This window comes from Acinonyx jubatus, chromosome E4 (genome assembly GCF_027475565.1).
Source record: "Acinonyx jubatus isolate Ajub_Pintada_27869175 chromosome E4, VMU_Ajub_asm_v1.0, whole genome shotgun sequence".
In the NCBI taxonomy this organism is placed as follows: domain Eukaryota; kingdom Metazoa; phylum Chordata; class Mammalia; order Carnivora; family Felidae; genus Acinonyx; species Acinonyx jubatus.
This window is the reverse complement of record NC_069395.1, coordinates 36,687,025-36,711,468: the sequence shown is the minus strand read 5'-3', so window position 1 is coordinate 36,711,468 and position 24,444 is coordinate 36,687,025. Positions and strand designations below refer to the sequence as shown.

The window sequence follows — 24,444 nt, the reverse complement described above, 5'->3', positions numbered from 1 at the left end:
CTCCGTGTGGTGTAGACCATCCTTCAAGCCCAGGTTGTGGTTATTACTTAATGTCAAGTGTTCAGGAAGGTGCCCACCTCACTCTCCTATCCCAAGCATATGCCCTCGGAGGCAAGCCCACTGTTTTAATGTTTGTCAGTTTGTTCCTGTTTCCTAACATTACACACTGATACTAACAGGGCGTGCGTCAACTACAAAAAAAAAAAAAAAAAAAAGAGCAAAAACAAAAAAAAAGTGTTATATACAGTACATATATTTTCTCAGTCTTTTGTTAAAATATCGCTGGATAAGAGTGGAAATCAGGTCAGTCACTCAGCAAATTTATCAAACGACCAGAACCTGCATTAGTGCCTTCGGTTATCTTTAAAAACACCTCAAGACAGCTCTTCTGGAGCCCAATCAGTTGGCCACTCTGCAAGTCTGACCTCTTACAATTCAACTCCTTTAACTACTGGTAAAACACTGGCAACTTTCACAAATAAGGCTAACAGACCCTAATGAGAGGCGGGAAAGTGTTCCAAGAGCCTGGGAGCTCCCAGAGGCTCCAGTCTGAAACAGAGCGAAGGCAAACAGGTACAGCGTCATGTTCCCCCAAGGCTCGTGGTGATCTTGTTGCAGGTGAATCCACCCAGGATGGCGGCTCAGAACGCTCTCCTCTTCACCAGCCCAAGGCGCACCTCGAACCCATTTCCCGGCGGTGCCCAGAGGGTGGCGCTGTCAATCCAGCCTCGGCCCACGACTGCCCGCCACTTCCCGCCGCTGCGGGAGCCCCCCGCTCGCTCTCCCGCAGGCCGGCGCGGGGGGGGGGGGGGGGGGGGGGGCAACGCCCGGTAGGGGGCGCCCCGGCCCAGGCGCCGCGGCTCCCTCCGCCCACCCGGAAGCGGCTGCGGCGAGGCGAGCCCCGGGCGAGTGCACAGCGAGGCGGGCGGCAGGGAGGGAGGCGCGAAGAGGGCGCGAGGGTGGCAGCCGGAGGGAGCCGCCGCCCCTGGCCGCCCGGGTCCCCGCGGGGCTCATGGGGCGCTTCGAGCCGGGATCGCGCGCGGGCCCCGCGCCCAGTTCCCTGCTGCCGTGAGAAGCCTCGCCGGACGCCCCCAGGACCCCAAGCTGCCGGGAGGATGACCATGGCCGGGGGCAGGAGAGGACTGGTGGCCCCGCAGAACACGTTTCTGGAGAATATTGTCCGGCGGTCCAGTGGTAAGAGGTGCATTCGGATTTCGGTTACCCAGGCTTTTTATCCGTGCCTCGATTGCCGAAGCCTCCCGCCGCTCGGCGCCAGCAGATGCAGCAGAACCCGGAGCTCTGCTGGGAGCCGCGGCGCGGGCGCCCGGGGCTGCCTCCTGGAGGCTGGGCTAGGTGGGCAGGGTGGGGCGAGGGCTGTGGGCCCCCATCCCAAGAGGAGAGCTCTGTTGGGGACGCCTTTGGGGCCTTTCTCGCGCCTTCTCTGTCTCCTCTCCAGAGAGCGTGACAGCTGATGGGTAAAGTACTGGGAAAAGTGATGGGAAGCCGGACGCGGCAGGAACGGCAGCGCGTTCCCCGTGGGTACTGCCCACCCCTCAGGGAAGGCTATCCAGGCTCTCCGGGGGCTGCACCCGTGGCGCTGCCTCTCCCGGGGAGAGCCAGCGGGAGAGAAGGCCACTCGGGTTCCGGCCCCCGAGGGATGGGGGACGGCGGCTGCCTCCACCTTCCATCCGGGAGCCGAAAAGTCCGAGGTGTAGGGACGTGGGGACTTAGGGACGTGCCGCAGGCCACCCGGTTCCACCTCTTCACCCACCCACCCACCCTCTTCGAGGTTAAGTTAAGGCTCACGAGGGGCAGAGTTTCCTGGACTTAGATGACAAGTGGAGCGCATAGTTGCAGAGCTGGCCAAGCAGTCACAGGGGCAAACCTGTCATAGTTCCTCTCTTCCAAACCCCAGCAGCGTTTTATGCCTACAAATCTTGCTCACCTATAAATTCCCAAACTCACCAAGCCTGTAAATCTATCCATTACCCAGTAAACCGGTGCTCCCCGCTGCTCTCTCTTTCCCTCCGTGGCATTAAGATGGACAGTGGCATGAAGTGCTGGACGGCGAGAGTCCTAAGAGCAGGGACGGAAAGGGATACATTTCAGATGTCTCCTTTAGGAGCCACAGCAAAGCATCCTGGCTAAAGCACTTGCAGAGCATATAGCTCGGCATCTGGAAGGTGCGGTGCACCCGTTCATCAAAGGGCTGAAACGAAAGGGGCCAAGTCTGGAGATGCTCTTTACAGGCTCCGGGACTCCTTTCCTTCCAGAGGCAGACGACATGAAGAGTTGACTTAGGAAATAGGTTTTAAAAATGTGGAAATATGACAGTTTCAGAGCCTTAAGGAGGAGCTTGTGTTAAAATCATGGGCTTCTATTTGGATTTAGTTAGGGGTTCAGGGGAAGAGCATGGGAGGTGACTTATGCTCTCAAGAAATGCTCTTTATTAAAAAGTGATTTAAGTTTAGCTCACAATGAAAACCTTACTAATTAGGATAGCATATTGTGTATTTAAGTATTTTAGAAATGGTCATTTATTGTGTGCCTCGTAAGAATAAGGGCATTGAAGAGTCTGTGGTTAGTCACCTTTCCCTTCAAGGTCTTCCTCACTCAAACTAACTAAGGTGGCTTTTAGAACAAGGTCACAGCTATTACCTGGGACTTCAAGGGGATGCTGGTTATTACATGAATAGTCACAATGAACTCTTCTGTCATAAAAAAAAAAAGCTGGAGGTGTTCGTGGGGTTTTAAATAAAAGCACTATTTAAGAGTTAATTTGCTGGGATCTGGCGTATTAGCTGGGGTAGGAAGGAAAAAAAAAGGTTAGAGAGGGAAGGAGGCAAACCATAAGAGATTCTTAAAAACTGAGAACAAACTGAGGGTTGATGGGGGGTGGGAGGGAGGGGAGGGTGGGTGATGGGCATTGAGGAGGGCACCTGTTGGGATGAGCACTGGGTGTTGTATGGAAACCAATTTGACAATAAGTTTCATATTTAAAAAAAAAGAGTTAATTTGCTGTGATTGCTATGGTTATTGACCTGTGAGGAGTCAGGGAGATAGTCTTGCAGATTTGGGGATCCCATTGCCAGTGACACCAACTTTCTCAAAAATAGCAGTGACAATTCCATTTTTTGGGGGGGGGGTGAAGATGGAGTGTCCTTTAAATTAGGGGAAACCTTGTGTCTAATGTGTACCATATTCTGTTTTTGAGTGGAGAGGGAGGTAACAGAATCTTACATGTAACAGTCATAAGGTTCCTTGGGCTTGTAGGAGGACCTTAAGAATTGTGGAACTAATACCACACACACACACACACACACACACACACACACACACACAAAATGAATCTTGGAGCTGAGAAGGCAGAATACCCTAGTTTAGTTGATTTTCTTAGAGCCACTTCTCTCTAAGCATATATAGAATGTCAATAGAATAAGTAGCTGGGAATATATTTAGCATAGCAATGCTAAATTAGCATTTAGCAATATTTAGCATTGGCATTTTAATTTTAGTACTGATTCCAACAGTTTGACTTCAGTTAACCCACCAACCAACCAACATCAACCACACAGACAAAAACACCTTAGGAAAGTCAGGTGAACTTTTACAATTATCTATGATTTCAGAAGAAGATATTCTGGTCTTGAAATGTGAGATTTAAGCTTTTAGTGATCCCTTTCATCACATTTCTAAACACAAATAGAAAAAAAAATAATGTGGACTCTTGGAAATATCACAATATCTACATGCATTATTTTATTTTACTGTGATGGAAAAAGTCTATTTAAAAATATTGATTGTCTCCTCCTAAAATCCACCAGCCATTTTTTTTTGGACATTACAGTATTTAAATAGCATTTTACCTTTAAATAGCAATACTTTTTGACCATCTTTATTAAACATTTTCTCCCAGTAATCCTATGCAGTATTACTGTTCCTCTTTTACAGATCACGAAACGGAGTCCTAGGAATATTAAGAGACTTATTCAAAGGAGCAGGCACACAGTCCCTGACGCAGGTCTTTGGAGGGTATCATTCATCCTTTCTGTAGCATCATTGTTTCTCCAGCCATATGACTTTGCCTATGGAACTATTGTTATCCTTAAAAAACAAAAACAAAACAACCCCCCCCCCCCGACTCTCATTATATGCTTGTGGATAATAGAACTGGCTTTGTCTTGGGGCATTTGAATATCTGGTATCTGGAATATGATAACCTGTAGGATTAGATGCTATGTCCTCTGCCTCTTCTTTCCCATCTTTGTATAGATGAAGACACTGAAGGGAACACATCTCCTCAAATATTTAAGGGCACAGCTGATGAGACCCTTGACCCTTGACCCCTGTGTCACGCTCCTATGTTACACTATGCAAAGACCTTCCTTGTATTACCGTTATTTTCTCTTAGAGAAGCTTAATTTCCCAGTGGAGATTAAATAAAATGTTATAACACCCAGGACAACATCCATTTTGGCTAATAGCCACACTACTACATCCAAACAGAATAACAAGGCAAAAGAGAAGCTGATTCTGTTTTAAGGAAGGCAGTATTTTCACCTTTCTCAGGAGTTTAGCTAAAGTCACAGGCAGGGTAACAGGCACTTATTCCTGCACCTGCTGTAGTTATAAAGTGTTAAATAACTTTTCAGAAAATATCACCTCATATGCCAGTGGGGGAGGTGCAGTGCCTCCATTTTCAGTGTCAAGAGCTAAGAATCATTTGGTTAGGTAATTTACTTACAGTTAGTAAAAGGCAGAGTTAGAAAAGGCAGAGGCACATCAGGGACTAGTCAGCGGTTGTGACAGGTTCATTCAAAAAGGATTTGTTCAGCACAGTTATTGAACACTGGGGATAAAGTGGGAAACAACTTTACCCTTAGAAAGTTACATTCTAGTGAATCTTGGTCTAAGCTTCTGGACCCCGTTCCACACTGTTTTCTGGCTGCAGCTCTTATTGAGGCCTGATATTGTGTTTAAGGAAAAAAAAAAAACCCCACAGGACAATTTTTAAGGTGTTTACTGGTCTTGATGGGACTAAAATCTAGTTTAACTTTCTCTGATACTTTCCGAATACCATTTGAAGGAGAGATTTGATAATTATTTGTTTTTTGAATAGTCACAAGTAGTTAGCAGGAATAATCAATTCCTCCCCAATTTTGCTTGTGGTCATGTTGGTGATCATTTCAAATCCTTCTATTGGTTTTTTTTTTTTTACCACATAGGCAAAGCCAGCCTGATTTTCTTTATATTCATGATTGGAAAGTGTTGTTCCAGAATATTTTTTGATGGTTGCTTAAATCTGCAGGCACTTACTGTCAGAATGGTTGTTGAAGCAAATAGGAGATCTGTCTTAGGAAGGCTGGCAGACCTTAGTGCCAGGAAGCTACAAAAATATTACCCTAAATGGTCCCATTCTAGGCAGAACATATGTTTTAGTGTTCGGAAACCTATATCAAACAATTGTAGGTGCCAGTAAGAATCCGTGCACATTAGCAGGAGTGAAACGCAGCACATTTTGGTACAGATTTATGTACATGTATAATTTACAGATTGCTAAATCAGCTGTGTTTTTGTATAGTGTTAAGTTGGTTCAGGTTGTTGATATAATTAGTACACAAACAGGATGAAAGCCGCGGGTAGTGTTGTGTCTCCTCATAGATGTGTTGAGCCACGGTAATATTTACAAAACAGAAAACTCGTTAAAATACATTGTTGCTCTGGAAGGGGGAATGGATTGTCATCTGGATTATTACCAGCCCAATAGCGCTTGTTTCCTCTTGTAATGTGCTCTAAGATAACCTTCAGCCAAGGCTCAGCTGTCTTGCTCTGAAAGTGTCAAAAAGTTAAACCTTGTGACTGATACTAGCTCGGAAACAGGGAGAAGGCTTCTGCTTTAACAGAAGGTAATAAAGCTTCCAAACCCCACGGTTTCTATGAAGTCCTTCTATTTTAATAATCTGTTGTAAAAGAATAGATGCATTTGTGGTCAGGCTTCCTTTGGCAGTGGTTTCTCCCACATTACCTTGAAGTTTCTCAAATCTTTGCCTTCCCTTTAGTTTTGCTTGTTAATGGCTTCTAAGCAAACATTTAAAAAAGATTTTAGTTCTTTATCCAAAGGAATCCCTTTTGTAAAGGCAGTGTCTGCTTTACGCATTTAGGGTATTTGGACTGTGGTTTGTTTTTGTGTCTTTAAGTGGCCACACCTGTACCTGGTGAGAAAGAGGTACACGAGAATCACAGAATCTTAGTTTTTGAAGTACTGTTTTTTCCAGTGTTTGAGTAGACTCCAGAACATCCCTCTCTGTTGTTATCCAGCCGGTGCTTGAATACCCTCAGTGATGGGACACTCACTTTGTCAGGAATGTTCTGTTTTAAGCAACTGTAATTGAGTACTAGTTTCTCTTGTCTTGTTTTGCCTTCTCTTCCCTCCTCTGTCTTTCCCTTCCCTCCCCTGTCTTTCCCTTCCCTCCCGTCTTTCCCTTTCCTTCCTTTCTCTTTCCTTCTCCTCTTCTTTCTTTTCTTGTTGTTATTCTTTGGTCTCACCCAATTCTGTCCTCTTATAGCCACCACTCATTTGAGATCTGCCCCATGGAACAAAACTGATCTATTTCACTCCTTTTTCCACCAGAAAACCAAAAAAAATTTTTTTTGGTGGTAATTTGATAACAGTTTTCCTGTCTTGATTCTTCTCCTTTTTTTAAAAACCTTTTTCATTGTATAATACCACAGTAGGAAGGCACATAAGATAATTTTGTATAACTCAGCACATTTGTATAAAGTGAATACTGTGCTGTCCCCATCTACGTCAAGAAATAGAGTCTTGCCAGCTCTCCAGAAGCCCCCGGGGGCCCGTGGGACCCCTCCTGATCCCAACTCCCTTATTCTCCAAAGAGAGCCATCTCTTGACTTTATGGTGATCACTTTCTTGCTTTTCCTCCTAATTTGACCACCTTGTTTTATATTTCTGAACACCGCAGTTGCTTTTTGTCTGTTTTTGAGCTTTATATGCCTGGGGCCCTACCGCATGTATTCTTTTGTCAGTTGGGGATTAACCTGTATGGTTACATGTACCGTTGGTTCATTTTCACGGTGACATAATACTTTATGGTATGACCTACTGTACGTTTTATTTATCCACTCTGCTGTTAATGGACATATGTTGGTTCACACACTGGAAAGCAAAGACATACCAAAGAAAGAGGCAGGCCACTCCAGACGGGTAGGTGGCAGGTTTAGTAAGCAAGGGAACTTACTTAGGAGGCTTGTTTTGGGCAGCTGAAAGACAGGTAGATTCCCCACCCACCACCAGAATCTTAAAAGTTTATATAGAGGCCTTAATTGGGGTCAGTCGTGTATTCAGCCCACATGGTATCAAACCCTTCGTCTCTCAAGGCTACATGCTTGGAGTGGCTCCCACTGTGGGAGCAATGAGCAGAATGTATACCCCAAGGGCAGGGGAGAGGGTGTGGGGCCTTCAGTCACCTGGGTCCAGTTTGCAGGTCAGCCTAGTGGTCATGTTGTCTCAATGGCCTCCTCCAGCAACAACTGAGTTGTTTCCAGGATTTTGTTATTGGTGCTGCTGCAGGCATTCTCATACATGTCTTTTTGGACATGCGGGCAACATAGTTCTCATGCATGCACAGTTGGGGTGTGTATGGTTAACTGTGGTAGATGCTGTCGAGCAATTTCCCGAAGGGTTTGTATCAATTTACAGTCCCACCAGCAGCGGAGAATTCTCGTCACTCCTTGTTCTTGCCAAAATTTGGTATTTTCTCCTTTTTCTCTTCAATACTGACTTTGCCCAAACAACCTAGTAACTAGCAAAGCAGGGTCATTTAGAGTTATGTTAATAGCAAGCACATGAACAAGTTTGAAATGAAAACAAAACTTGCTCTTGTCCTTTGGGAGTCATCAGTATCTACTGTGTGTTGAAATGTTCTCACAGTCTGAACTCCCTCACGCATGATGGTAAATGACATGAAAGACTGGAACAATTAGAATTGTGTGCAAGAAAGGGTACAGGCAAGGGTGCATCCATGCACACGCGCGTGTGGATGTGTGTGTTTAGCAGGCTCATTTTTCTTAAATAGAGAAGCACTAAACCCTGGGGACAGAGATTATGTAAGAAGTAGAGCTGGAAGTGAGAAGGAAATAGGAAGTGAATGATTTATGTTTATTTTAATGGAAGATGGAAAATGATGGAAGGGCATAGATGAAGGAGGAATGAAAAATCACAGATAAACTAAAAGGAAAAGCAAAGGCTAGCTTATGGGTTTAGACTCACAAACATGGTGGACCTCCTTTGTGCCCAATACTGTGCGGGAGCCTGAGCATACCAAAATGAGTGAGACTTTTCTTATATTGGGTCTCATTGAGGGATTTATGATAAAGACCAATATGCACGTGAACTTCAGAAGATTTAAGAGATGTTGTGTCGACTGAACACACACTGTGCATTTTTCCTTTATAAATGCCTTACCCCAAAATTATTCTTAGATTTTTATAGCCATTTATTTTGTGTGTGTGAGATTGGTTGTGGGATGACCAGATGCCTTAAGTCAATTTAAAGAAGATTGCAGAATGTGTGAAGCTTCGTTTTGGTGGGTGGAAGCTTTCTTAAAAAAAAAAAATCTCATTTCTTGGGATATTTCATTGCTCTGACTTCTTTGGCATGCTGTCTTGGGTTCACCCATTGTGAGTTTTCAGCTGTTGGCTTTAAAAATAAAACAGTCAGTTATTTTATCAGCAAATTGGTTTTATTCAGAAATCGCAGAGAATGATTTGGGACAAGCAGGCTGTGGCAGAAACCATAGGCTAGTCCAACAAAGGAGAGGAACGTTATTTTATGGAGAAGAAGGAGGAAGTTGGGAGGGGTTGTTTTGAACAAACATCCATTAGAGAAAGGCAGGAATTCAGGGTGATGATGGTTTCTCATTGGATGAGTTGCTGAGGTGGTTGATTCTTCTAGGAGATTCACTGTACATCTTTTCCTGTTGGGGCCTGTAGCTGTTGATTCTTTCCTGTTGAGGATTCTTCTTTGGGGGTCTATAATGGACAGTTCTTGGTGTTGAGTGGTTCGGCGTGGGAGCTCCCTTTTCTGGCCTCTGCATTCCATTTTAGTAGGGTTTCCCATTATTAATTTTCACATAGCACATCTTAGATGCTGGAATTTGTTTGATGCTCTGGTTGTTCTCTGTGCATGTGTAGTCTTGCTGAACACACTGCGACCTGACCAACTTCAGCATCTCCTCGGTTCTCAGGGTCTCTACTCTAACAGTCATGCACTGCTGTTAATGACAAACTACCAGAAATTCTTCCGATTGTGTGTTAGACAGTTATGCCAGTAATCGTTTGCTTACTCATCCTAAGATTGTTCATTTTGCATAGTTAAAATGACAATCTTCTGATTAGTCCTATGTTGCATAAAACTGATGTTCTGAAATTAACGGAATCAATTCTATAATTATTAATGTAATTATTAACCAAGAGTGCTCCCAAATCATCATTTTTCATATCTTTTTAAAATTTTTTTAACGTTTTATTTATTTTTGAGACAGGGAGAGACAGAGCATGAACAGGGGAGGGTCAGAGAGAGGGAGACACAGAATCTGAAACAGGCTCCAGGCTCTTAGCTGTCAGCACAGAGCCCGACGCGGGGCTCGAACTCATGGACCGCGAGATCATGACCTGAGCTGAAGTCGGCCGCTTAACTGACTGAGCCACCCAGGCGCCCCTCATGTCTTTTTAAAGGTCCTGCCTGGGTGGCTTAGTTGGTTGAGTGTCCGACCTTGGCTCAGGTCATGATCTCACGGTCCATGAGTTTGAACCCCACGTCAGGCTCTGTGCTGACAGCTTGGAGCCTGCTTCGGATTCTGTGTCTCCCTCTCTCTCTGCCCCTCCCCTGCTCGTTCTGTCTCTTTCTCTCAAAAATGAATAAACATTAAAACAAATTTAAAGGTCCTGTCATGACATTGGGTGCTTTTGTAAAGAACGGCCTCTCCTTCTTTCCTTCTTTTCTGAAAGCAGCAGCATATAGGTGCCCTGCCCTGACATTTGAGTGCTGGGGTCAGTATCTCAAAGATGATACTGTACTGGCAAATTTTACTGATATTTAGCTCCTGCTTAGGTTTGGTTTCTATTTTAAAGTAGGACTTCACAACCATGGCAAAGAAAATGGAGTTAATTTGATTTGAGTGGTAAGATCATATTTATTTTATCTCACTAGATTTTTAAGTTTTAGTTTTCTTTTGTGTCTTCTCACATTATTGGTGTGGAATTGGTTGGAGTTCTACACTGCTATCATGAAGGTTGTGTTTTGAGCCTCTTTGTGAGTCCGTGTACTGCCTGTCTTCTGCTTGCCTCCCTAGGGCCATTCTCTTTTCTTCTCCAACCTGCTCTCTGTCTGTGAGGCCAACCTGTAAGGATTTTGTCAGTAGGCTCACTTGCCTTCTGGCTCCTGGCTCGCTTCAGCTTGTGGGGCATACCGCCAGGAGATGGGAGGGAGAATTTATTTATTCTGTGGTGTTTATTCTCCCAGTTTCCTCTCTACAGCATTCTCCCTCCTTCCCTATATCATAGCCTCGCTGTTTTCCCTTGATTAAAGGTTACATATCCAGCTCGCTGTCTTTGGGTTTGGGTAGAGCTGAATGTCTTACAGTTTCCAAGCAATACTAACCCTGGGGGGGTACTGTGCTGTCCCTGAAGTTTTCCTTAGTGGTGTTCTGGGGGCAGGCTACAGCTGGCTGGTACTACCTTTCAAGATCTGATTATGGGCATCTATTCTAGGTTCTGGGACTTCACGTTGGTAGCTTTAAATATACCATGCTGGGAGTATTTGCACCTCAGAAATTGGCAAATGGTATAAATAATTTGCCATGACTCACCAGCATGCTACTGCCCATACCTCACCCATATGGCTTTGTAAATAGCTTTGTTATCAAACACTCCTCTAACTATTTGAGTGTGCCATTATTTCCATGCCACAACTGACTGATAGAACCAGTTACTTGTTCTCTGGATCAAGTACTTTCTCAACGTTTATGTCCAGACCAGATTTAATCATGGGGGTGAACTTGGTGAGGGGGTGAGCTCAGATATTTCTTTTAACCTAACAAAAAAACCCTGTGTTCTGCCTGCTGAAGGCAGTGTAGCCTTGTTTTTCAACTCGACAAGTTGGTCACCCTACTGGCTGAAGAGCTACTTTTATATTCCTTCCTTTATCTTTTCTCACTTTCATGAGCTCAGAAGTCAGGAAAGACCATAAGTAAATGGGGGAGTTTATCAGAGACATCAGAAGGCAGTAGTACTAGTTATAAGCACCCATTGTAATTACTGGTTATAATCATGACCTTAGACAAATCGCCTTTCTCACGTGTGTCTGGCAGTATGTGAAGGTTTTACATGCATTGACTCTTCTAATGCTCACTATAACCCTTGTTCTGTGGGTACTTCAGTTATTCCTATTCTACAGGTGCAGACACTGAGGTTTAAAGAGACTAAGTAAATTGTCTTCAGTTAATTTCTAATAGTGGAATCTCTAGGAATTTGTTAAGGGTACAGATTCTCAGGCCCTACCTCAAACCTGGTGCATCAGAAACTCTGGGGAACGGGCCCAGTGACTGTGTTTTTTTTACTGAGCCCTCCAGGAGGCTCCATGCATGTGGCAGTTGGAGGACCAGTGATTGTGAGATAACCCCATGTGTTTTTTGTTTGTTTGTTTGTTTGTTTGTTTTTACTTGCAAAGTAAATGGTTGGGTGCTAGGGTGTGTGGATGGAGGAGGGTTCACTGGGTGAGTGGTCTTTTTCTCTATAGTCTTTCAATTAGTTTTCTAGTTTCTCTCACATGCTGTTCCTGCCTTAGGTAGGAGCTTGTGTTTCAGTGTCTTGATTCTCTCCAGGGACCTGCTGGCCCTAGTAGCCCCCTCCTTGGCCAGATCCCTCTGGAATTTTGAAGTTGTAGTTTCCTCTTCTGCATAGTTACCCTCCATCTACTTTTCCTCTTCCAGAAATGGAGCTCATGCCTGCTGTTAACTCCCTTCTCTTCATTGTTGTTATGTTCCTTTTAATTTTTAAGCCATCATCCCAGAACGAGGAAATACATGTGTGGGAGCAATCTGCCATTCTGAAGTGATAACTGATACTTTCTGAAGACAGAGGAGGCCCTCAATTCTAGTCATTCTCCTTCTGTCAGGTAAAATTATACTTTATACTTTTCCCACCTGGCGAGCCTGTCCAGGGATTGTGCTCTGGCCTGACTTCATGGAGTGTGCCACTTTTCTCTGTTGTTCCTGACAGTGGCAAAACTCAAACAATTTAGTAATGAGTTTGATGTCCTTTATTCAAGGGAAAACAATCCATGGATTGGGGGAGTACAGTTCCTCACAGGCAACAGAGGCTTTTACAGAGGGATTTGGGACAAAAGCGGGTTTTATGCAGTGTTAGACAACGCAGAAACATGGCATTACTGTTGGTTAGGTGGTCAGAAATTTCCTTATGAGGCTAGCAGGTCCTGTTTTCTGGGTAAGGTAGGCTAGCTGAAGCTGAGTTGGAGGACTGGAATTGGTGTGTGTTAGGTGTCCTTGATAGGCAGTTCCCAGTGTGGGCTGCCTTAGGTTTAGATTTGTCACATGGGCCAGGCCGCTGGGGTGGCCACCGTTTTGTGGATCCCAGTATACAAATTAACTATCCTTCTCTCCCCCAACTTCCAATCCCTACCTTCTAATTGTCTCTAGTTATGCCCTCTCTGAATTTTCTGGTTTTCTTCTCTTTCTCTATCTTCTTCTGGCTCTTGGTCTCAGTCTCCTCTGTCTCTCCTGTATGTTCTTTCAACAGCCTTACATTCTCTTCTCTTTATGTATTGCTACAGGTCTCTCTCTGTTTTTTTTTAAGTTTATTTATTTTAAGAGAGACAGAGGAAGAGAGAGAGGCAGAGAGAAAGACTCCCAAGCAGGTTCCATGCTGTCAGCATGGAGCCTGATGCAGGGCTTGAACTCATAAACCATGAGATGATGACCTGAGCTGAAGTCAAAAGTCAGACACTTAACCAGTTGAGCCACCCAGGCACCCCTGGATTGCTACAGGTCTCTTGCTCTTGGGTGCCCATTCTCCAGTTCTGGCTCATGCTGTTGTATTCTCTGTTGGCCCTTCCCCCCCCCACCCCCACCCCCCGCTTCCATTCTATCTGTCTCTCCTCTCTCCATCTGTCTTCCCACCTATCTCTGCCTACTGCTGCCTGCCATGGATGGTCTCTGTTTTCTGTCTCTGTTGCTCTTGGCCTTTTGTCTATATTCCTGTCTGTCCATGTTGCTCTCTGCCATCTGTCCTCATCACTACCTGGCTGTCATCTCTTTCCATTTGTTTGCTGTCTCTCTTTGTCTGTAGTCTCTGCCTCCATCTATCCATTTCTGCCTTTGTCTGTCTCTTTCCAGTTCTCCCATCACATGCCTCAGTAGATGCTCTTCTGTGTATCTGAGTGCCTTGTTTCTCTCTCAAGACCTCCTTTCTCCATTTACTTACCAGCTGCATGGAGTCAACTCTATAGATCTCTTGGCCTTAGTGTCTGGGTTTTGTTCTGAGAATCTTATTGGCCCAGTGCTGACTGTGGGTTGCTTGGCCAGTTGTACACTCCCAGTCTAGTCTGCTGTGACTGGGACCTGGCTGTGTGGTGGGAAGGGTATGGAGTTCTGTGATGTATGGGCTGTGGCAGATACACCTAGACAGGGAAGGTGGGTGGAGCTTTCAAATGGACAGATGTGTCCCCTGCACTCCTGCCATGCTTAGGACTCAAATATTTGCTGTGCTAAACTGGGCTGCTCTGAGATTCCTTCTATCCACCATGGTGCTATACTTTAGCCTCACTGAGCCATTTACCAAGAAAGTTTTAAAATAACACAGGAGACGAATGTAAAACTAATTAAAAAATCTTTGTCTAATACTGCTTAATATTCTATACTGCTTACTTTGAGTCACTTTTTTTTTTAAGTTCTGGGAATGAATTTTTATTGTGTGTTATTTACTGATGGTCAAAGAGTTTTGTTCAAAGTGACTGTAATATGTAAAGATGTGCATTAAGAAATGATTATGACTATAAAACACCTACTTGATTAATCTGTTGTACCATTTGTTAGCAACTGATGACACCAACAAATATTTGTTCACAGCAATTCAACATACCACTGACCTCTTGTTTATTAAGTAAACTATCATTGAGTCATAAAAAAGTTTACATTTCTCACACAGTTTTATTCCCTTCCAAACTGCTTATAAAACTGATTCATCTGTTTTTAATGCTTTAAAATCCTTTAATTTGATGCTGAATGAAGGTGGAGGTCATGCCTCTGAAACCACGTACTTAGGGGAAACTACCCAGTTAAACAGAGTTTGAGTTTGCTCTTGAAATGGAAAGCTCTCATTCCATTGTAACTTACTGATATAATCAAAACATATTTATGAAGTATATTAAAATTAGAGGCAAAGCAAGTAACTATCGAATCTCTTGGGAGTTCAGTTTGTATTGTACCAGGATTGGGCCCTTGACAATTTAGAAGGGTCCTTTTCATGGAATTTTATTGTTGAAAAACACAGTAGAGCCTAAACATGATTAAGATTTTAAATGTTTTATTTAGGTGTATCATCCTGACCTAACTCCTTGTTTCTCATCTCCTCTCCATTCTCCCAAATATTACCAAATCTTGATGTGGGTGGGGTTTTTTTTTTTTTTGCTTTTTTAAAAAATTAATTTCTGGGGGCGCCTGGATGGCTCAGTCGGTTGAGTGTCCGACTTCAGCTCAGGTCATGATCTCGCGGTCTGTGAGTTCGAGCCCCACGTCCGGCTCTGTGCTGACAGCTCAGAGCCTGGAGCCTGCTTCGGATTCTGTCTCTCTCTCTCTCTGCCCCTCCCCTGCTCATGCTCTGTCTCTGTCTCTCTCTCTCTGTCAAAAATAAGTAAACATTAAAAAATTAAAAAAAATTAATTTCTGGTATGGATTTTATTTAGGTTCAGGCAAATCAAATTATTATTTTCTTGTCTTTGTCTAGTGCTTACGTACATCTTGTTCTCATTTATCTCAATCATTTTTCTATTGTTTTAAAAGAAAGAAAAAATAATTTTACTCAAACTTGCTTTTTATAAGAGCACTGATAGATAGCCTTAGTAATCTCGTAGCAGTGAAAGTATCACGAAGATATGTTCCCTTCTAAGAGAAATATCTCTAGTATTAGAAGCATATTGTCAAATGTACACCACAGGCCTCCAAATAACCAGGGTTCGCAGGGAACAATACATTTGTGTGAACTGCTTGCTGAATGTGGCTTTTATCTGTGTGATTGCCCAGACTGAGTCACCTTTCTAAGCCATTGCTTTAGTTAGTTTCTCCTTTGTTACTTGTGGTAATTATGATGAAAAGTAATTTTCTAATAATTTCTCTTTAGAATATTTCTGTGTTATGCTTTATGGGCAAATGGTAAGTTTGGAATGATTTTGACCCATCTTACTTACTACAGTGTGGTTTGGCTCATGGCCCCAATCGGCTGAAGAAACTTTACACTGGGTGGGAGGGGGTGTCTTTCAAATTTTAAGAGTATTTGTTTTTATTCTACAAATTGGAGGAAACTGTGTGGGCTGAGGAAGGTTGAATTTGGGAAACCTTACATTTCATTGCATTTGCTCTTACAGCTAAAGACCTTTAGGGGTAAAAAGGCATCAGAGGGAGGCAGTAGAATCTGGCTAATTTGCATCAAAGACCGGGAGACACAGGGAACTTTAGATGAGAGCCAATGAATAAATCATGGCAAGGGCAGCCAAGTTGAACCTACACATTTTACTGAACAGTGTAGGAGGGACTTGATCAGTTCAGAGAATATGAATTTGGAAACAGGCTGTGTGCTTCAGAATGAGCCACTGGCTGGCTGGAAGTTTCACATTCTATCTGCAGAAGCTATCACATACAGTCAAAAGCATATGTCTTACCCGGATTTTATAGATTCCAAAGACACATTTAGGCATTTTCTGTATATATAAACTGACCCACCAACATGTGATTTATTTTTACTAGAGCCTCCCTTGACAACATGGTATACTTTTACATTAAAATGGCACATCATATCATGTCTCTAAAACCAGGCAATTCACTGAGCAAAAAGCCTGGTACAACATGGTTCACCTGAAATGTATCACTTTCCACTTAGTTAAGTTTAGAAGGTGTTTCTGTTATTTTTTAAATTTAAACTCAAGTTAGTTAACATACAGTGTTGTCTTGGCTTTAGGGGTAGAACCCAGAGATTCATCTCTTACATATGACACCTAGTGCTCATCCCAACAAGTGCCCCCCTGCCCTGCTTAATGCCCATCACCCATTTAACCCATCCCCCATCCACCTCCCTCCAGCAACCCTCAGTTTGTTCTTTGTATTTAAGAGTCTATTATGGCTTGTCCCCCTCTATTTTTATCTTATTTTTGCTTCTTTTCCCCTATGTTCATCTGTTGTATTTCTCAAATTCCACATATGAGTGAAATCATATGGTATCTGTCTCTCTCTGCCTGGCTTATTTCTCTTAGCATAATACACTAGTTCCATCCACATTGTTGCAAATGGCAAGATTCATTCTTTTTCATCACAGAATAGTATTCCATTGTATATATATACCACATCTTCTGTTTCTGTTATTTTTAAAGTGGTCTAGACTCTACAGAGTCCAGCATTTAGAGAAGTGATATTTCAAGTTAATGACTGGTTGATTACTCCACAAGGGTGGGTGATTGCAGGTTGTAGAGGCTTCATCTGATTTGTTCTTTGTTATGAATCTGGTTACTTAGATTTTATTGCTGCCGGAAGCATAGAAAACTAGTTTGCCTCCACTGAGATCCCTAGAGCTGAAGTGACATTCACACAGCTCATTAGGGACAGTGCTGCCACTAGGACCCACCTTGTGGTTGTCCCCATGGTTGTTCTTTCAGACGGTGCTCTGGGGACCCTAGGGATTGCTGGGGAAGGGTGGATTAATAGGGTGTCTTTTACCCACCCCCTCCCCATTCTCCCATTAGTTTTAATTGTTGATGAGGTTCCTTGGTGCTTCTCTGTTTAATCTCATGGCCTCTGTCCTACTTGGTGCCCTGTGCTTGTAGATTCTCCATATGGTGTCTCCAGATGTATAGCTCTGGGCTCACCTGGCAGCTCAGGGCTCCCAAGAGTGCAGAAGCAGATGCTTCTGGACCTTAAATGTGTAGGCCTGGGATTGGCATAGCATCCATTCTACCGCAGTCTGTTGGTCAGAGCAAATCACAGGCCCACCCAGATTTAAGGTGAGAGAACTAAATAATAAATAAGGGCATGAATGTGAGGAGGCATGGTTTATTGGGGGCTACCAGTATAATCTCAACTGACCGTACCAGTTGTCAGAGCCATGGGCCTGAGACATGTAAGGGGCTGGTCCCTACTAAAAGAAGAGAGAAGGTGAAAAGGACTTATAAAGCACCAGCAATGCTCTGGAAGGGATTGTATTGCCTCTTCCTTTGTAGGTATTTTATGAAGACTGTAACCAGTGATTGGTTTGATAGTGCCAGGAGGCAGGAAAGCAGATGACTTCTGAATAACCTTTGGTCTCTTGGAGCCTTGATCTGCGTCAATGTGTTGGAGAGCCTTTAACCTTTATCCCTCCAGAGTTTTACCCAAGTGAAGACTCTCTGAAGGAGCCACATGAAGGTCAAAATACGGTATCAGATTTATAACTATTAAACTGGACAAGGGAACATGCTGCACACCTGTCTCCCTCCTCAAGCCTGGACTTTGGCCTCTAGACCATGAGTCACTCCTAGGCCAAGAAGCTGGAGATGACAGAACAGAGGGCTGTCACAAATGGGTTCTGAGAGAAGTAGTTCAGTCCCTGGCTTCCCGTACCACATCAGGCACAGGCAAGTCTGAGAGGTCAAGATACGCAGAGTGGATTCCCCTTGCCCTTGAGATACCTATTGATAGCTTGATCAATCTACTTAGGCAGGTATAAATGAGGGGGGTGAAGAAGGAGGTCAAAGTATTCATTTTAACACTTCTTTCTGAGGATGGGTAGCTACTCCTTTCTCTCAGTGGAAGCCCCAGGCATGGAAAGATAAATAGCTATTTATCATAAAAAGCTATTTATCATAAAAGCTATTTATCAAAGTAGAGCTTTATAGAGATACTGTATTCTGCCAAATCTAGAGTCCTGGAGTACTACCAAGGACTTTGAGGGAGCTGCAGAATTTGTGAGCTATGGTTCTGCTGATTTCTGTTAAAGATTACTGCAGGGTATTATACAGTTAAGAGCATTGGCTTTAGTGTTTGTGATGGTTAGTTTTTGTGTGTAAACTTGACTTGGTTAGAGTATGTCAAGATATTTGGTCAAATATTTTTCTGGGTGTTTTTGCGATGGTTTTAGATGAGTGTAATTTTTCTATCAGTAGACTGAATAAAGCCGATTGCTCTCCCTACTGTGAGTGGGTTTCATCTAATCAGGTGAAGGCCTGAATAGAACAAAAGGCTGACTTTCCCCTTTTGTCTGACTACTTTTAAGCTGAGACATTAGTTTCTCTCTACCTTTGGGTTTGAACTGAAACATTGGCTCTTCCTTGGCCTACACCATCAGCTCTCTTGTTTCTTAGGCATTTAGACTTGAACTGGAACTACACCATTATGTCTCTTGGGTCTCCAGCTTGCCAACTGCAGATCTTGGGACTTGTCAGCCTTTATAATCACATGAGCCAATTCCTTATCATAAATCTTTCCCTCTTTCTTTACATATATAAATACGCACACACATACACATACACACACACCTCCTATTGGTTCTGTTTCTGTGGAGAACCCTGATACAATGTTAGACAGTCCCAGCTCTACCAGACATATGACCTAGGGAAAGTTTCTTCGATTTACTAAGCCTTTGTACAATATCTGTAAAAATGGATTAATACCAGTGTCTGTCTACCTTATGGAGTAATGATCCAGTGACTGTTAATACATGCAGTCTTGAAGGTGATGATGCCCTTTTCACTGATGAAGAATGGCAGATATCCTAACATTTTCCAGTTTACCATCTCCAAATCACTTATATCCAGATCAGGCCAGTTCTGAGGCAGTCTGTTTTTTGATGTTTTGTTCATGCAGTGGGATACTTACCTAATTAAGTTTTGTTTGGCTTTGAAATAAATTTTCATATATTCAGCTTGGAAAATAGTAAATAATCCCAGAGTCATTTATGTTTGGATATGTAGTGCATGTCTCTCCATTTGACTAGAAAGTCCATGTCACTTCACTAGAGCCCTCTTCTTTGGCATTCTTCACCAGCGGGAACATAGCCAACCGCCTGGAGGAATTAAGACTTGGTTAAGCAAAAGTGCTGTCATGGGATTCTTGCACCAGAATTTATTGCACTTTTTTTCACGGGATTCCCACTTTCTGAACCTATCTCCTTTGCAGACATACTTCTGGAGGCATGGTAGCAAATTGACTCAGACCCACCTAGGTCCACTTCTTTATTTTATTTAGCAAATCTTATCTCCCTCAGAAGCTCCCGCTCCACTCAACAGCAAAGGGAGATTATGAATATCCCAGATAGTAGTATCTCCAGCTCTTCCATTTTAACTATTCTTTTTTTAAGGTGCTTATTTATTATTTTTGAGAGAGAAAGAGGGAGGCGGGGAGGGGCAGAGAGAGAGGGAGACACAGAATCCGAAGTGGGCTCCAGGCTCCGCGCTGTCAGCATAGAGCCCAATGCGGGGCTCGAAGCCATAAACCATGAAATCACGACCTGAGCCGAAGTCGGACGCTTAATTGACTGAGCCACCCAGGTGCCCCTTAACTATTCTTTTTTAGGTGACTTAGTCTCTTGTGCTCAGAATCCAGTTCTGCCCTTCCCATTGCTTTTCCCCATGATGGTGTGTGGGGTAGAGGCAACAGAACTTGATGCCCTGCCTCAACACTCCCTTGTGTGTGTGTGTATATGTGTATGTGTGTGCATATGTGTGTATTATGTGTATGTGTGTAAATGTGTGTGTGTATGTAACTTGATCCCATCTAGGCCCCCATTGACTGTGCAGCTCATCTCTGATATTTGCCTGAACCCCCAAGTGGGGCAGTTTGACACACAGCCTTTGGCTACTGGGTCGCTTCACTCCACTGTGATAACCATCTGCTTATGCAACTTCAGCACTAGTGGCATAGTTGGAAGCTTCTGGATCCTTTCCAGACTCCATAAGAGCTGAGGCAGTGCTCAGGAGGCTAATACAGCCAGGTTTACTCTGCAGCACCTTTAAGTTGCCAGTGTGGTGTCCTCTCCACAGATGTCGGATGGGGATCCAGGCACAAAGTGTCCCCTCCTCTCCTGTCCCTTCTCTTCTATCACTGTGTGGAAGCAGTGCTGTTATAGAATAGGTCAGCATACTATGTTTTAAGAAGTGGGAAGTGATAATTTGCAAGTGAGGAAAGAGACAAAACATTGAAAACATTTAGATGAGAAACAATTGCTTCTACCCACATCAATATTTCCTGAGGACATCATTGTAGATCACAAGATAGAATCATGATATATGATAACAATAATGGCATTATTGACTCATCAATTAAAGGTCTCATTATACTTAGTATTTTTATAGGAAGGAACATTAATGTGTTACAAAGATTTTCATAGAAATGGTCTGATTTTAGTACTTAATGGAGTAAGAGAGAGATGATGTAATATGATGATTAAAAGCATGGATTTTGAAGTCATATAGACCTGGATTCAAATCCTAACTCTAACCTGCTATGACTGACTGTGTCTGCAGAGGCTCAGTGTACTCATGAGTAAAATGATGAAATCCATGACACTTCCTTTAGTAAAGTAATACCACCTCACAAAGATTGTTACAATGGTTAAAAAACCCCACCTTAATATATGATAAAGTCTCAGTACAGAGCCTGGCACAGAGTAAATAACAATAAATGGTATACATTATTATTAATACCTGGAATATTGCCTATATGGAATCTCTTAGTTTCTGATGATACATGTGATGTTATTTGTATAGGTAGCCCACAATTTATAAATAGATTGGATTTTGGAAGTCAATTTGCAGGTCAATTATTTGTAGCTTAGGAATTGAAGGGAATCTAGAATATTCTCCCTTCCCAGCCAACCATAGTAGGATATACGTGTGTGCAAGGGAGAGGCAGGGGAAGGGGGAAGAATTTCTCTCCTGTTGGAGGCAAATGACTTTGTGACTAGGACTGGAATTCTTGCCTTCATTCAGTCCACATCAGTAAAGAGGGAATTCCTAAATCTTCTATCACATAGTGACAAGGGAATCTTGCTCCCTGCCAACTATAATTTCTTGCTTGGGTTAACAGTGAGAGATAACTATTTTGGAATTTTGAAATCTATGATTGAGAAATCCTCTGACTGGATGATCAGTAGGTTGATGTTTCTATTCCTACACTACTTCCTATTTTTCTATTTCCTTTCTGAAGTCCAAGAAGATACTAGGAGACATGGTTTTTCCCAGATAAGGCTGTTATCTGCACCCCAGGGACAATGGAAATGCTTGAGGAAGGGTGAGCACATTTCAGGGATGGCCAGAATGCAGTTATGGGAAATTGCAGTGATATCTGGAGCTTGAGTGTATCCTGTTCTCATTTTTTAGCAAATAAAAAAATTAATAAGTTAATTTTTTCTGATTAAGTTCATTAAAAATTAAGAATATACTTATTTTTATCAAAGTAATATACGTTCTTGGTTGAAAAAAATCAAACTGAAGAAGCTTATGAAGAAAAAGAATCATCCCGTGTCTTGTCCCTTTGTCTATCCTGCTCACCAGAAGTCACATACTTTAATTTTAGCTGTTTCTTCTTATATTTCTGCCATGTCTCTAAATAATATGCATTACAGCTATTTCTAGATTTATCACTTTTAGCTATTAGCTGTTGACTTCAGTTAATTTAGCTGAGTTTTTATCTCACTTTATTTACTTTCTACCCTTTTCTCCTAATACAATTATTTTACTCCTTTATTGGTTATCTTTGCAACTTTAAGGAAAACCAACCTTCCTTCCTTCCTTCCTTCCTTCCTTCCTTCCTTCCTTCCTTCCTTCCTCCCTCTCTTTCTTCCTTCCTCCCTCTCTTTCTTTCTCTTCCTTCCTCCTTCCTTCTTTCTTCCTTTCTTTCTTTCTTTCTTTCTTTCTTTCTTTCTTTCTTTCTTTCTTTCTTTCTTTCTTTCTTTTCTTTCTTTTCTTTCTTTCTTTCTTTCTTTCTTTCTTTCTTTCTTTCTTTCTTTCTTTCTTTCTTTCTTTCTTTCTTTCTTTCTTTTGACAGAAGGAGAGAAAGTGAGTATGAGCAGGGGAGGGGCAGAGAGAGAGAAAATCTCAAGCTGGCTCCATACCTAGCATGGAGCCCAACTTGGGGTTGGATCCCATGACCCTGGGATCATGATTTGAGCCAAATTCAAGAGTTAGACACTTAACTGACAGAGCCACCCAGGCGCTCCTATATACCTTTCTTTTTTATTATGTCACCACTAGACACCATCCCATGATTGTTCTCACTTCTCTCTCTCAACTTATCATTTGCATTTTCACAGTGTTGGAATTGATACAGTTATATTCAGATACTTATAGTTAAGTATTTCATGCCTTGACCATATGTTGGTTTTAAATATTGGAAATTAATAAGGTGTTTACACTGTTGTGAGAGCGATAATGACATAGTGTGGTTTGGTTTCCTTTCTTGTACAGCTTTTGTTTTCTTTGATGCTTCTAATTTTTCCTGCCTCTCTTCCCCAAATTATAATAACCATATTGACTTTTTATGTTGTTTCAGGTGATCAAGAAAGTTATCAGAACCTGACTTCCTCTTTCCCTAGATAACTCTCTTCTGGAACTTCTGTTCTCTGAACCATTCTGTGCTAAATCTTTCTATTAGCTTCCTTCCTGCTTTCTATATTTGGAGCCACTCTTCCTTCTAGTTCACATGTTGTCTTCTTTCCTTACTCCTTCACTTTGCTGATACACATCCCCAAGTAACTTCCTGAGGAAGAATATGTGAGAAATAAGAGCTCTTTGCACATCTGAATATCTTTATTCTACATTTGATTGTTTTAATTAAAAAAAAAATGTCTCTGGCTTTTTCTCATGTTGTTCTTTCTGCTGTTCCTGTTAGGAGGCAAGTTATTCCTCTTGGATTGGTCCTCGCTGTCTTATTTCTTTTTTATTTTCTTTTTTATTTTTTAAAATTTACATCCAAATTAGTTAGCATATAGTGCAACAATGATTTCAGCAGTAGATTCCTTAATGCTCCTTACCCATTTAGCCCATCCCCCCTCCCACAACCCCTCCAGTAACCCTCAGTTTGTTCTCCATATTTATGAATCTCTTCTGTTTTGTCCCCCTTCCTGTTTTTATATTATTTTTGTTTCCCTTCACTTATGTTCATCTGTTTTGTCTCTTAAAGTCCTCATATGAGTGAAGTCATAGGATTTTTGTCTTTCTCTGACTAATTTCACTTAGCATAATACCCTCCAGTTCCAGCCACGTAGTTGCAAATGGTAAGATTTCATTCTTTTTGATTGCGGAATAATACATATACACACCACATCTTCTTTATCCATTCATCCATCGATGGACATTTGGACTCTTTCCATACTTTGGCTAGTGTTGATAGTGCTGCTATAAACATGAGGGTGCATATGTCCCTTTGAAACAGCATACCTGTATCCCGTGGATAAATGCCTAGTAGTGCAATTGCTGGGTCATAGGGTAGTTCTATTTTTAGTTTTTTGAGGAAGCTCCATACTGTTTTCCACAGTGGCTGCACCAGTTTCCATTCCCACCAACAATGCAAAAGAGATCCTCTTTCTCCGATTCCTCGTCAACATCTGTTGTTGCCTGAGTTGTTCATGTTGGCCATTCTGACAGGTCTAAGGTGGTATCTCACTGTGGTTTTGATTTGTATTTCCCTGATGATGAGTGATGTTGAGCATTTTTTCATGTGTCGGTTGGCCATCTGGATGTCTTCGGAGAAGTGTCTATTCGTGTCTTTTGCCCATTTCTTCACTGGATTATTTGTTTTTTGGGTGTTGAGTTTGGTAAGTTCTTTGTAGATTTTGGATACTAACTCTTTATCTGATATGTGATTTGCAAATATCTTCTCCCATTCCATTGGTTGCCTTTTAGTTTTGCTAATTGTTTCTTTCACTGTGCAGAAGCTTTTTATTTTGATGAGGTCCCAATAGTTCATTTTTGCTTTTGTTTCCCTTGCCTCTGGAGACGTGTTGAGTAAGAAGTTGCTGCAGCCAAGATCAAAGAGGTTTTTGCCTGCTTTCTCCTCTAGGATTTTGATGGCTTCCTGTCTTACATTGAGGTCTTCATTCCATTTTGAGTTTCTTTTTGTGTATGGTGTAAGAAAGTGGTCCAGGTTCATTCTTCTGTATGTCACTGTCCAG

The 24,444-nt window shown here is 42.5% G+C and overlaps 1 protein-coding gene across 3 annotated transcripts in view; it reads left to right on the top strand.

Moving 5' to 3' along the window:
* The first annotated feature begins 889 nt into the window (after positions 1-889).
* The window catches only part of KCNH1 (potassium voltage-gated channel subfamily H member 1), a 372,723-nt gene continuing 349,168 nt past the window's right edge, over positions 890-24,444 (top strand). For 2 of the 3 annotated variants that reach the window (XM_027074502.2, XM_027074501.2), the window contains exon 1: positions 890-1,194. In XM_027074502.2, coding sequence (XP_026930303.1) covers positions 1,116-1,194 — 79 coding nt within the window. In that variant the 5' untranslated portion in view covers positions 890-1,115. Of the gene's footprint in view, positions 1,202-24,444 lie in introns of all 3 variants that reach the window. The other variant, XM_027074503.2, reaches the window with a different exon arrangement.